The 13,391-nt window shown below is 34.8% G+C and overlaps 2 protein-coding genes across 2 annotated transcripts; both read right to left on the bottom strand.

Moving 5' to 3' along the window:
- Positions 1-544: 544 nt before the first annotated feature.
- Positions 545-4,661, bottom strand: alkbh4 (alkB homolog 4, lysine demthylase). The gene is made up of 3 exons (XM_077206561.1): positions 4,505-4,661; positions 3,292-3,486; positions 545-1,158 (listed from the first exon to the last, which is right to left on the bottom strand). Exons 1-3 carry the CDS (start codon positions 4,631-4,633, stop codon positions 640-642), a joined length of 843 nt encoding a protein of 280 aa, XP_077062676.1. The 5' UTR covers positions 4,634-4,661; the 3' UTR covers positions 545-639.
- A 99-nt stretch (positions 4,662-4,760) lies between these two features.
- polr2j (RNA polymerase II subunit J) lies at positions 4,761-7,222 on the bottom strand. The gene is made up of 4 exons (XM_077206562.1): positions 7,089-7,222; positions 6,393-6,482; positions 6,131-6,305; positions 4,761-5,480 (listed from the first exon to the last, which is right to left on the bottom strand). The coding sequence occupies exons 1-4, from the start codon at positions 7,139-7,141 to the stop codon at positions 5,445-5,447; spliced, it is 354 nt and encodes a 117-aa protein (XP_077062677.1). The 5' UTR covers positions 7,142-7,222; the 3' UTR covers positions 4,761-5,444.
- Positions 7,223-13,391: the final 6,169 nt, after the last annotated feature.

Here is a 13,391-nt window from a genome sequence, read left to right as displayed (position 1 = left end):
ACAACTTTAATCTGACATTATATTTTTTAGTTATTTGTATTTATTACAATAGTAATAGTACCAAAGGTACATATCAGCTTAGATAGGAGGGTCTCCAAATATTGCGACAAAGGAGAGGCTTGGAGTAAAAAAGGTTGAGAATTTACTGTTATCAATTTAATGTAAAAGGCTTTGCTAAAGCATTTAAAGTCGCAATAAAATCAAAATTGAGAATTTGTTTATTATAAATGATTTATCCATGCACATCATGATTTTTTTTAAATCATGTGCCCTAACCTCACAATCAAAATCAAAATAACTTCCCCTCCTTCTTCCACCGTCATTTCTTCTGTGATGATGTGTTAACTGGCTCGGGACAACCTGTCAATCACATGACATCAAAGCAATAGTAAACCACAACCATCCAATCAATTCCTGATGAAAAAATCAAGTTTGAACTACACCCAAAAATATGAAAATATTTTAGTTTGCTCTAAACATATAAGGGAATCAGTAAATTAGTAAGAAATTATCGCAGCTCTTTCACAAAATAATTAACAGCGAGTAAAAAGAATATGCCTTTATTTAAATTAAGAATTAAAACTAATCACTTTACAGTTGTGTGTAAGGAAAACTGAGGATACATTCACTTATCTAAGCTTATAGAGGTGCACCCTTGAAGCTCAGTGCTATATCTAACAACTCTGAGCCCAGTTTCTCTTGCTCTCCTCCCGGTAGAAACTCAGCAGACAGTTCCCGGAAGGTGCTGCACACTCTGCGCCCATGAATGTCTTTTCTGTGGATGGCATGTTTCCACCGGTGACGTGCCTCTCCGTAGAGTACAACCAATGATCTGCGTGGTAAGGTCACAGCCACTCTCACCTCCCCGTGCTCCTTGTCTCCCCAGCCTCCATCTAAACTCATCGTGAGGACAGTGTCCGAGAGCAGGTTAATGGTGACCAGGTGCTCTCCCCACAGCCAGCTGTCATCCAAGTGAGGGTCAATAGCAGAGCCTCTCTCGGGATCATAGTCTAGGTTGCACTGCTCTACTGGTTTGAAGGAGGCCAACTGAGGTGCCTTCGACATCCTGTCCACCAGGTGGCGACTGATAGCGGGCAGGCCAGTGAAGTCTCCCACACGGACACGGCGTTTTTTGAAGTTCACCTTTGGCCCAAAGTCCTTCGGATATAAAGATACTGTTATTTGGATGTTATTACAATAGTAATGTTTTACAACTTTTATAACCTTATATTAATTTAGAAACTACATGGAATTTCTGACCTTTTAAGGAGGACCTATTATGTTTTTTTGTTACACTTTCAACTTTCAATAGTGTGTAAGCTTGAAAAAGGACTGTAAATATACAAAACAAAGGGAGTTATTCTCTATATCAGTGTCACTGTTTCTGAACTACCTGAAACGCCTCCATTGTAGTCTTGAGTTTTCTTTAGGGAACGAACACATCACAATATTCCTCATGTAAATAATTCCCACCCAAGGCATACGCAAAAAAAAAAGGGGGCTCGAGGACTGGTTGAGTTGCGTTAGTAATGTCGAAACTCATGGTTATGGTAAGGGACGTGACGTTTCCAAAACAAGCTCTACAGTGGTTGACCAATAACAACTCACTGGTCCAGCCGACCAATCAGAGCGCATTTTGCTTTTCAGAAGGATATATCAGTGTCACTGAACACTTCACAATATTTCTCACTTAAAGCAACAATATGTAAAAAAAAAAATTCAAAAACTCTACAAACCTCTTACAATAACAAAGGCGTAGATTGATGACACGATAAGCGAAATCATGGAACTTGCCGTCATGCTGATGGATCTAATAATGTTTATGAATGGGTATGAAGCATGGCACGATTGCTAATGAGAGACAGATATCAGGGCCACACGCGAGTCTTGCGTATATAAATTAAATGGGGACATTTCATTCTACCGAACTACCCGCAAGTGCTGAATTAATACTTACACACTACTCACTACGTTTCGCATCTCGAAAACGCCACGCCGATATTGATCCTCGTTTTAGGATCCCCAAAGTCTGCTTGCCATGATCCATAATGTTCGAACGAAACAACAACAACAGCGTGCCGCTAAACATTACGCAGTTGTCCATATCTGTCCCCATGGTTACAATGGCAGTACGAACGGAAACCAGGGATAACGCGATATTACGTCATTGACAGGCGACAAGGGACAGGCACTATTTAAAATTGTGAATTTCTCGAAATTTACAAATTCTTGGAAACATTTAGGATAATGTAAGTAAATAATTGAAAGAAATATATAACACTATGCAAGTGGTGTTTGGATATTTTGATAAAAAATTCTTACATATACCCCTTTTCCACCAAAAAAGAACTGGTTCGGAACTGATGCTGGTTCAAAGTTAGTTCGGAGTTGGTTCAACTTGCGAACCTTCTCAGAACCGGTTTGTTTTCCCACTGAATAGAGCGCCCAGCGAACGACGTCGTTACGTCACTGTGTACGTCGCCATACAGAAACGCTAGCAAGTACATTATTTTGGGATTATCTCTAACTTGTGATATTTTAAAACAATTGAAATAAGTAAGTCTTTTAATCTTTTCCTTTGAACCTTTTCTGATTAGTTATGTACTTGTCTTGTCTTTTATTTCTTTCCGTTTATTTGTTCTATATTTTGACTGTTTTCTAATTTGCTTACATAATGTTTTCAATAAAAAAATAAAATTTAAAAAAACTAGAAACGCTTGCGCCAACTTCAAGCATAATAATTACAATGGTGGACTACATCGTGTTTCTGCAAATGTTTCTCCTGGCTTTGCGGTCATAAAATATGTTTAGGACACATCTAAACCCGCCTCCAGCCCCGCCGTAAGCATGACACGGTGGTAAAAGAACGGTTCTCTGGTTCTAGTCCAGCAAAGAGTTGGTGCCGCTTTGGAACCAGTTTTCCTGGCCGAGAACCGGTTCTTTGGCTGTCGAAACACAAAGAACCGGTTCGCGAGTAGGCACCGGCTCCGAACCGGCTCTCAAAATGCTTTGGTGGAAAAGGGGTAATATTGTACCTTTAAATAAATCCCGCCCAAAGCATTCACAAAAGAAGGGGTCGAGGCCTGGTTGAGTTGCGTTAGTAATGTGTCGTAGAAACTAATGGTTATGATAAGTGCCGTGACATTTCTGTAATGTAATTTCTGTAGCATGAAAACCTATTCTAGTAGACCCCAAAAACAAAATCAACACTTTGTAAAAGGGCATAATAGGTCCTCTTTAAAAATGCATCTCCCACACCAGCACTGTCTCGGTTTTTCCCCCTTTATTCACCTGTTTCCGTCGGCCTGACTGAGATTCCCTCCAGACGTCTTGATCCATTCTGGCGATCAGCTCTCTCTCTTCATCTTCTGACACAAAATTCTCCCACAAGAATATTCCAGGAAACACATAGGACTGTCGAGAGCCACTCTCCTCCTCTCGGACCGCTGTCTTTTTCACTGGATCATAGGTGAAATCATATTGAATCTGTAATAGAATATACTTTTTTTTTTAAACATGTAGTGCTGTTCAAAAGGATGCATTCAATTGATCAAAAGTGACAGTTAAGACATTTATAATGTTACAAAAGATTCATTAAATGCTGTTCTTTCTAATTTTCTTTTAACCCCAAGTGAATAAAGTAAACAAAAAATAACTTATAGATATCACCAAACTTCCCCAGTTAATTGATTACATTAAGGATTGGAAAAAAAATTGTATTACAAGTTTTCTGAAATATTGTTTAAATATGCAAATAAAGCATTATCTAATTAAATATGACATAATTTGCATAAATTTATAGAACAATAATCTGAACATTAAATAAAGCCAGGTTCAAAGCATTTCATTTTGTTGACAAGGTCAAAGATTTTTTACAGAGGGGATTTTGGATTTAAGAATAAAAATTGTATTTTGGATGTTGTCTTTCCACTCGTCTAAAAACACTTTATGAAAAGCCAAAATTGACAGATGCATAAAAAAACAGTGTTTTAGCATTAAGTTCTCGCCTTAAAAATTATGGAAAATGCATCATGGTTTTGACAAAAATATTAAAGAGCACAACTGTTTTCAACATGGATATTAATAAGAAATGTTTCTCGAGCACCAAATTAGTAAGATTTCTAAAGGAACATGTGATACTGACTGGAGTAATGATGCTGAAACTTCAGCTTTACCTTTTAAAATATTCAAATAGAAACGAGTTATGTTAATTTTTAATCATTATTTGCAGTATTATTGATTTACTTTATTTTTCATCCAAACAAATTCAGACTTGGTAAACATGAGATGTTTGCTCAAAATAACAAAACCTTACCGAACTCAAAACTGTGAACAGTTTGAAAAGTAGTAGCACAATTTTGAAAGTCAGGGCAGAACAAAAGTCCAACTGAATTTTATTGGATGACACAGTTCAACTCATTGCTGCTGACTGAGACTGAGTGCAACTTTGGCTCGTTTGTGCGCAAAATACAGATCGCTTTTGAACGTCATGTTGTTGACTCACCAGGTCATTCTTCTGCAGTAAATGTTCTTCAGACTTCTGTGCCTCACACCTCAGACATATTCTTATTCCTTTACAACCACAGTTGATACTCGGAATATATCCGTCAGCCATCAAGCAACGTTTGTGCATCACTTTAATGTGTCCCCACAAAAACAACTGAAGGCCTATCAGTTCCCATCTCGAAAAGCCACATGTATCACAAACACATGTAACAATGTGACAATATTAAGACTCACATAAATCACAAATCAATGAATTTCATTACAAAAAGTCAATTTATTAATAACAAAAAATAAAGTACATCACAATTAAGTGGGGCGCTGAAGAGGAAATAATTTCCTTGTACATGAACTTGATGAGCAATGAATCATTTTCAAAGGAGGTTCAAGATTTTATGATACCAGCATGCTTTGTTAGAAAAACAATATTGGAAGAGGAACTCCAAAGATCTGAATGTTGTTAGAGGCTGTTAAAGATCTTATATTATTTATCCTGAGAGCTTGTCAGCTGTCATATTAAATTAGGGCCGTGAAACGATTAATCACGATTGATCGCATCCGAAATAAGTTTGCGTTTACATAATATATATGCGTGTACTGTGTATAATTATTTTTTATATACAAATACACACACATGCATGAATGTAATTAAGAAATATTTGCATGTATATACATTTATATCTCATTTAAATGATATATAAATATTTTAAATATAAATAACACATTTTTCTTAAGTATACATGCATGTGTGTATTTATATATACAAAATAATTATACACAGTACACACATATATTATGTAAACACAAAATTGTTATTTTGGATGCGAGTAATCGCGATTAATCGCTTCATAGACCTAAAAAATAAATAAATGGGAATACTAATGCAGCAATTCAGTTAGTTGAGGATGAGTTGTTGTCATCCAGTGGAGTGTGATGGTTCTTCATTCTATTCCCTCCTGCTTGTCTTTGATGGCAACCTAATATGAAAAAGGTCAATTAGTAAACAAGACTGATAAGCAGTACTGCGAAATCAAATCACATCAGCCCTCACTGGCCAGAGGAAAACTGGCTTCCCGACTGAACCTGGATCCTATCCATGGTTTGTAAGGTAATGGAACCTGTTGCTTTTTTTTTTCTCCATTTCAATCACCCGATGGAGTTTAGGTTCCCTGCCACTATCACCTTTGGCTTGCTTAATTTGGGACACTTAAAGAGCCCTTTTACAAAGTTTTGATTTTGTTTTTGGGGTCTACTATCGATATCAATTCCCAGTTTTGATCCCAATATGGTAAAAAAAAAACTCTAGTCAAACATTTAGCTATCAAATATTAATTCTGCCTTTTTGCAAAACTGCTTTTTGCAGCTGAGCAACATGAACAAAAATCAGCAGCCTAAAGAACAACTAAATAATAAACTATACAACTAGTCTAAATTTCAAACTTTATAAAAAGACAAGTATGAACTGTTCAGAACTCAGTTTTTGTAATAACAATAATAAGTACATAATAAGTCCATGGGGAACAGAGTGTTACAAGAATTTGAATTGATCTTATATTTGATAAAGCTTGCATTATTGATTGTTTGTTAGTTTAAAGCTGCTTCGAAACAATCTGCATACGACACGTACCCTGAATCGCTCCTCCAGCAGGGACAGCTCACTGATCAGATCAGTGATGGCATTAGTGAAGGCTTCCTGGGGACTGTAGTCTGGTGTCGTCTGAACACGGATCACAATCTTGTGTTCTAGAGGATGGGGAACCTTATACCCAGCAAACAGCACCTGAGGGTCCTTCAGCAGCTGCCTTATGGAAACATGTCACAGGTTGATTACACAAACCAGCAGAGTGTCCCAGTAATGACTCAAATATGTATGGCCATCAGAGACTTACGAGCGGATGATGTTCCCCAGCGTGTGATCCTCTTTATTCAGTGTGAACAGACATGCATTCGGCACCTTGGTGTCTTTAACTATTGTGATCCTGGGAAAGGAAGTTGAGCAGGAATATTAGACAATTGCTTCTATATTTTTTTTCTTACTCATTTACAAAGAGTACTGTTGCGGTACCATGGTAAAATGATGTATCACAGTAATTGTGATACTTTGTTAAATACTATATTACTGGGTAACTACCATATACATGTACAATGGTATTCTAAAGAATACCCAAAAACTTTCACATATACATGTATACACAAATTTATAGATAAACTTACTACCTGTCGTTCAGTAATGGCTCAGAGCCAAAAATATTTACTTTTTTATTTTGTTAATGCGGCTATTTTTGAAAATGTCACTACGTTTAGAAGGTTTCAAAAGGAATCTAATAAATGAACACCCTTTTCCAGTTTATGTTTTATATAGATTTGCCTTGTATGGCACCCTAAAAGTGGAACATGTCTACTTCGCAATATAGTTTGTTTTATTATAATTTGTTATTTAACAGATGGACTTACTATGTCCAGTTAGCCAACAAGCTAAACACTATGCAAGCCACATCCTGTATTCCAGCTGACTGTTCGTTTCATTATAGGCAGCTATCCATTAGTATCACTTAATAGAAAAGATTGCGTTGCACTGCACTTACTTCTTTTCTCCCTCGAATAGCAAAAAGGACTCGAATGCTGGTGGCGCGTTCATCCTGTTTGAAATCCAACAGCGATCCTCCTGCTAATGGACGCACACACTGCACTGCGCATGCGCACTACGCCAGGTTCACACACGACCAATGTGTTGGGTGAAGACCCGCTGGAGGGCAGTGATAAGCCGTAGATCAATTACTTATGAAAAGTATTCTTATGCTCAATAAAGGCTATATTTTTTAAACACAGTAATAAATATGTCAACCTTATTTTTATAGTAAATTTCTTAAATAATTGTATTTTTAAGATTCTTGTTTTCTAATGTTTTCTTTTCAATTTTTTACATTTATTTGTAGGCTACTTCCTTTATATTTTCAATTTGTTTAACATATATGTCATTAAAAAAAATATGCTGAATTTCATGGTTGTGCAACAATCAAACAAATTTTAAAAAGGATGAAATCTTTCACACCTGCAGTGATATTTATTTATTTATTTATTTACCATATTTATGTGTTCCATCATTATTGTATCGCGTTCTGTGATTGTTTGTTCATGTTTAGAGTTAGTTTTCAAACTTTTCTGTTCATGTTTGTTTCTAGTTTTACTGTGTCCATTTCCTGTTTCCCTGTGTGTCTGTATTCCTATGTATTTCTATTATTTCTATTTCTCGTCAGTCATGTCAGCTGTCTCGTTTATTTGATTAGTCCCTGTGTTTAAACCCCGTGTTAGGTCAGTTGTCAGTTCTAGGTCATTTTATGTCATTGTTCCTGTTCTTAAGATTCTGTTTTGTGAATATTGGAGTTTATTTTGAAATAAAGACTTCTGTACTTATATCCTGTTTCGTTTTTGCTGCACCCAACGCTGACAATGTCAATCTCGAATACATAAATGTATGTGAATATATATATGCTAGATGTACTTCTGAATATATACAAATCTAAATATATATTTTAAATCTGACTATATAAATGTAAATCTAAATATATCGTTTATAAGCCTGATAAATGCAAATCTGAATATATAGTTTATAAGCCTGAGTATATAAATGCAAATTTGAATATTTAAATGTAAATCTGAATATATAGTTTATAAGCCTAAAATATAAATGCAAATTTTAATATATAGTTTATAAGCCTCAATATATAAATGTAAATGTGAAAATATGAATATAAATCTGAATATATAAACGTAAATCTGAATATAGTTTATAAATCTGAATATATAAATGTAAATCTGAATATATAGTTTATAAGCCTGAAAATATCAATGCAAATTTGAATATATAGTTTATAAGCCTCAATATATAAATGTAAATTTGAAAATATGAATTTAAATCTGAATATATAAATGTAAATCTGAATATAGTTTATAAATCTGAATATATAAATGTAAGTCTGATTATATTGTTTATAAGTCTGAAAATATAAATCCAAATCTGAATATAAAGTTTATAAGCCTGAATATATACATTCAAATCTGAAAATATGAATAGAAATCTGAATATAGTTTATAAGTCTGAATATATACATTCAAATCTGAAAATATGAATAGAAATCTGAATATATAGTTTATAAGTCTGAATATATAGTTTATAAGTCTGAATATATAAATGCAAGTCTGAATATATAAATGCAAGTCTGAATACTTAAATGTAAGTCTGAATATATAGCTTATAAGTCTGATTAAATGTAAGTCTGTATATACAGTATAGCCTAGTTTATAAGTCTGAATATATAAATGTAAATCTGAATAGTTTATAAGCCTGAATAGATAAATGGAAATCAGAATTTAGTTCATAAGCCTGGAAATATAAATGCAAACCTGAATATATAGTTTATAAGCCTGAATATAAAAATTTAAGTCTGAATACATAAATGCAAATCTGAATACATAGTTTATAAATCTGAATATATAGTCTGAATATAGTTATGATTATATTCAGATTTACATTTATATATTCAGGCTTATAAATATATATTCAGATACTTTTACATATACTTTTTCAGGATACTGTGTTTTAAAGATAATTTTGTAAAATCAATCCAAATAATCTTTACAGATCCCTATTGGAAAATGTTTAAACAATGTTTTTCATGCTTGTTCAATGAAACACACACACACACACACACACACACACACACACACACACACACACACACACACACACACACACACACACACACACACACACACACACACACACACACACACAAACACACACACACACACACACACACACACACACAAAAACACACACACACACACACACACACACACACACACACACACACACACACACACACACACACACACACACACACACACACACACACACACACACACACACACACACACACACACACACACACACACACACACACACATATATATTATATAGATGGTAGAGAAAGTGTGAACCTGTAAACCTTATTGTTCAGTTGTGACATGAAAGTCACTCTTGTTCCAACTTGTCCTGATGACCTACTGATCTTAATCTCAACATATGACTCTTACAACGAATGAGTAAAAACTAAACAGTGATTTGGCAATTCGTAAAGTGACCTTCTAGGAAACGAGGTAACAGACAGCTTTTTTTGGATTTTTGTCACTAAAGCACAATAAATAGCCCTCTGTTACAACAGTTCTTCGATGTTATTAGTCATTCTTCATAGAAATTCATGAAAAGTAGTGATGCAAGCAGTGTCTGGTGACAGTATCAGGAAACACTGAAGCATTGATGATCTCACAATCTGTTTTCTTGCTTAGTAAAAGGTACTCAACTGCCAACACTATATCAGAGGAGACTGTGTAAATGCAGGATGATTGAGGAGAATCCATCTTATTTTCGCATTTTTCTTAATAAAACGAGATGTTATACACTAAACAAAATTATAAACGCAACACTTTTGTTTTTGTCCCTATTTTTCATGAGCTGAACTCAAAGATCTAAGTCTTTTTCTATGTACACAAAAGGCACTTTTCTCTCAAATATTGTTCACAAATCTGTCTAATCTGTATTAGTGAGCACTTCTCCTTTGCCGAGATAATCCATCCACCTCACAGGGGTGGCATATCAAGATGCGGATTAGACAGCATGATTGTTGCACAGGTGTGCCTTAGGCTGGCCACAATAAAAGGCCACTCTAAAATGTGCAGTTTTATCAGGTGTGGCATCTTGATATGCCACACCTGTGAGGTGGATGGATTATCTCGGCAAAGGAGAAGTGCTCACTAATACAGATTAGACAGATTTGTGAACAATATTTGAGAGAAATAGGCCTTTTATGTAGGCTATATAGAAAAAGACTTAGATCTTTGAGTTCGGCTCATGAAAAATGGGGGCAAAACAAAAGTGTTGCGTTTATAGTTTTGTTCAGTGTAAATTTCACACAGAGTTATGTGAAAAAGGAGACATCAGTCAAAAAAAGGAAAAGATGTGGGTTTGTGTTTACATTCGGGAGTAAGTCTTGTGTGGGTGAAGAAAGTCCATGAACTTGAAGTCACCCAGACCACGAGTCTTTCACAAGTTTCTTCAATTCTTCCACATTTGATGTAACTTCAATAATGACTCAGAGCCAAATATGTACTTTATTTTTTAATTTTTAAATATTGTTACTGTAATGTGGTTACATGTCATTGAAAAATGTCATTATGTTTAGCCAGGTACACAAGGGATCCTATGCATTAGCGGGGGTATTTAAAGTTTATATATGATATAAATTTGCCATGTATGGCACATCACAAGCTGAACATGTCTGCTTAAAATTGCTATATTTATTATTATTATTATTTACAAACTATTAAAATAGTTGGAATCATAAAATAGTCCTGGCTTTGATTATTTTATATTTAATAATATTAAACTATAGTGCTAACTACAATGACAAATTATGTATATTTAGTTTTTTTTATCCCAATGACCCCCAACTATGATGATCCCCTATGAGGATCCCCTTCCAAAAAATATAAATTTCATGAATAAAGATCCATTTATGCTGTGTTACAATAAAAGTGATATTATAAAAGTGAAAACCTGTTGTTAGAAAAGTAAGTTTATGTTGTTACTGCAGGCAAAACCAATAATTTAATACAGTATCTTAAAACTACTGACTTTATATTAAAATGTATCCTTTTCTACCCTTTATTATATAAAAAAAAACACAGGAGAAGAGAAACATTTCAAGTTTAATCCCTATTTATTTATAGCACTTTTTTTTACAATAAATATCATTCCAAATCATTTTTACAGTTAAATTAAACAACCATAAAAATACTACACACACACATACAATAGTATTTTTATTATTATGTATTTTTAGGGTTGTCAACATCAAATATATTATATATCATTTTAACCGGTCCATTTTTCGGTTGGTGGCTGACAAATCTTGTGTTGTAAGCATTTTGTATGTTTAAGGATGCTACATGTGGGGAGGTTTGTGGTTACATATTTCATCATAAATCAAAATCCCCTGTGAAATCCTTTAGCTTGAGAAATGCTGTCAATAATATGAAAATGATTATAAGGCTTTTATAAAATGTCTTCTGAAGCAGTGGCTATTTCATCAACATATGAGTCACGAAGGTTGGTTGGAGATATGTACTCAGGCTCACAAAGTCACGAACGCCAATTCCCATTGTTAGATAACTTTTGGAAATCCATTTTTACATATATTAATCAAGTATTGAATGTTGAACTGATATGAGAACCTCTGATGGCAATTCTAGGGATGAAACCAGTTGTGATACACAGTAGGAAAAATATGTCTTTTATTACAGATATTACTGGTAAAGAAAGAAATTACAATAAAATGGCTAAAAAAGGAGTCGCCAAACTATGGCTAACAATTTTAAGAAATATTTACACTATGGAAAAAATGACATATTCGTTGAGATTACAGAGGGAACTTTTTATTAAAAGATGGGCAACACTAATGAAGGTAATGGAGGACCATTAGAACAAACTCATCTGTTCACATTGTTTATTTTAAACGTTGTTCATTATTTTTTATGTCTTCTTTACCTTGTACAGCCACAAATCAGAAAAAGTTGGGACATTTTGTGAAATGCAATAAAATCAAGAATCTGTGATTTGTTTGTTCCATTTAACCTTTTATTAACTGACAAAAGTACAAAGAAACATTTTCCAATGTTTTCACTGACCAACATTTTTTGTAAATATGAACAAATTTTGATTTTGATGGCTGCAACACACCCGAAAAAAGTTGGGACAGACACCAAATAAAAGTGAAAAGATTAACCAAATTAGATTATCCAACTCTTTTGAGATGAGCAGGTGAATTGGTAATAGTTGAGGGTATCATGTTTGGGTGTAAAAGTGCTTCTCAATCTTTTTAAGCAAAGATGGGTCATAGCTCATCACTTTGTGCCAAATATCATAAGAGAATTGTCAAACAATTAAGAAATCACATTTCTCAATGCAAAATTGCAAAGAATTTATGTCTTTTATCATCTTCCATACATAATAATGTCACAAGATTCAGGGAATCCAGAGAACACTTATGCTTTCTGTACACCTAAAGACTTTGAAAAGATTTAGAAAAGACTTTATAAGATTATCAGCTCACATCTAAAGACTTGGGTTCACAGTTTTTGGTCTCAGACTAAAGACTTGCGATAATATCAAACATGTTTGATATGAAAGACTAGAGAAAGACTGGCATAAATCGGGTCGCCGACTGCAGATTATCACCTCACATTTAACGATCGAGACGACGGGAGGGCGCTGAGACTCCAGTCAGATTCCTAAAGACTGCCGGTGTTTAGTCTGGGACTGTGAAAATCCTTTGGTGTACGCCCGGCATCAGTCTGTGTTGGGTAAGGCAGTAGACCTCTGTTGAATGTGCGTGACCTTTGAGCCCTCAGACAGCATTGCACAAGATACCATCATGCTACTCTGTTAAATACAGACACATGAGCTCAGGAGTCATTTGTAAAACCGTTTTCACTGAACACAGTCTGACTCTGCATTAAGAAATGCCACTTGAGTCTCTGTTACGCAAGGAGAAAGCTTTACACCAGTTCTATGTGGAGATGCCGGCGAGTTCTCTGGACCTGAGCTCATCTCAGATGGTCTAGAAGACAGTGGAAATGTGTGATGTGGTCAGATGAGTCCATGTTTCAGCTTGTTTTTGGAAAAAAATGGACACCGAGTTCTCAGTCCCAAAGACGAAAGGGACCAAGCAGACTTTCACCAGCGACAGGTGCAAAAGCAAACATCTGTGCTGGGATTGAGGTGCATCATTGCAAACGGTATGGGTAACTTGCATTATTGTGAAGGTACC

This window comes from Siphateles boraxobius, unplaced genomic scaffold (genome assembly GCF_051911475.1).
Source record: "Siphateles boraxobius isolate OS27281-9 unplaced genomic scaffold, OSU_SipBor_1 56, whole genome shotgun sequence".
Lineage (NCBI taxonomy): Eukaryota > Metazoa > Chordata > Actinopteri > Cypriniformes > Leuciscidae > Siphateles > Siphateles boraxobius.
This window is presented reverse-complemented; position numbering and strand designations above follow the sequence as displayed.

What these genes read in the sequence shown, in the direction of transcription:
- alkbh4 (XM_077206561.1), bottom strand. Translation starts at nt 4,633, where the DNA reads ATGCACAAACGTTGCTTGATGGCTGACGGATATATTCCGAGTATCAAC. An exon ending in TACTGCAGAAGAATGACCTG is followed by an intron (nt 3,487 to 4,504) that starts GTGAGTCAACAA and finishes ATTCTATTACAG; the next exon opens with ATTCAATATGATTTCACCTA. An exon ending in AGTCAGGCCGACGGAAACAG is followed by an intron (nt 1,159 to 3,291) that starts GTGAATAAAGGG and finishes TTATATCCGAAG; the next exon opens with GACTTTGGGCCAAAGGTGAA.
- polr2j (XM_077206562.1), bottom strand. Translation starts at nt 7,141, where the DNA reads ATGAACGCGCCACCAGCATTCGAGTCCTTTTTGCTATTCGAGGGAGAA. An exon ending in CTGGGGAACATCATCCGCTC is followed by an intron (nt 6,306 to 6,392) that starts GTAAGTCTCTGA and finishes TGTTTCCATAAG; the next exon opens with GCAGCTGCTGAAGGACCCTC. An exon ending in TGCTGGAGGAGCGATTCAGG is followed by an intron (nt 5,481 to 6,130) that starts GTACGTGTCGTA and finishes TTTTCATATTAG; the next exon opens with GTTGCCATCAAAGACAAGCA.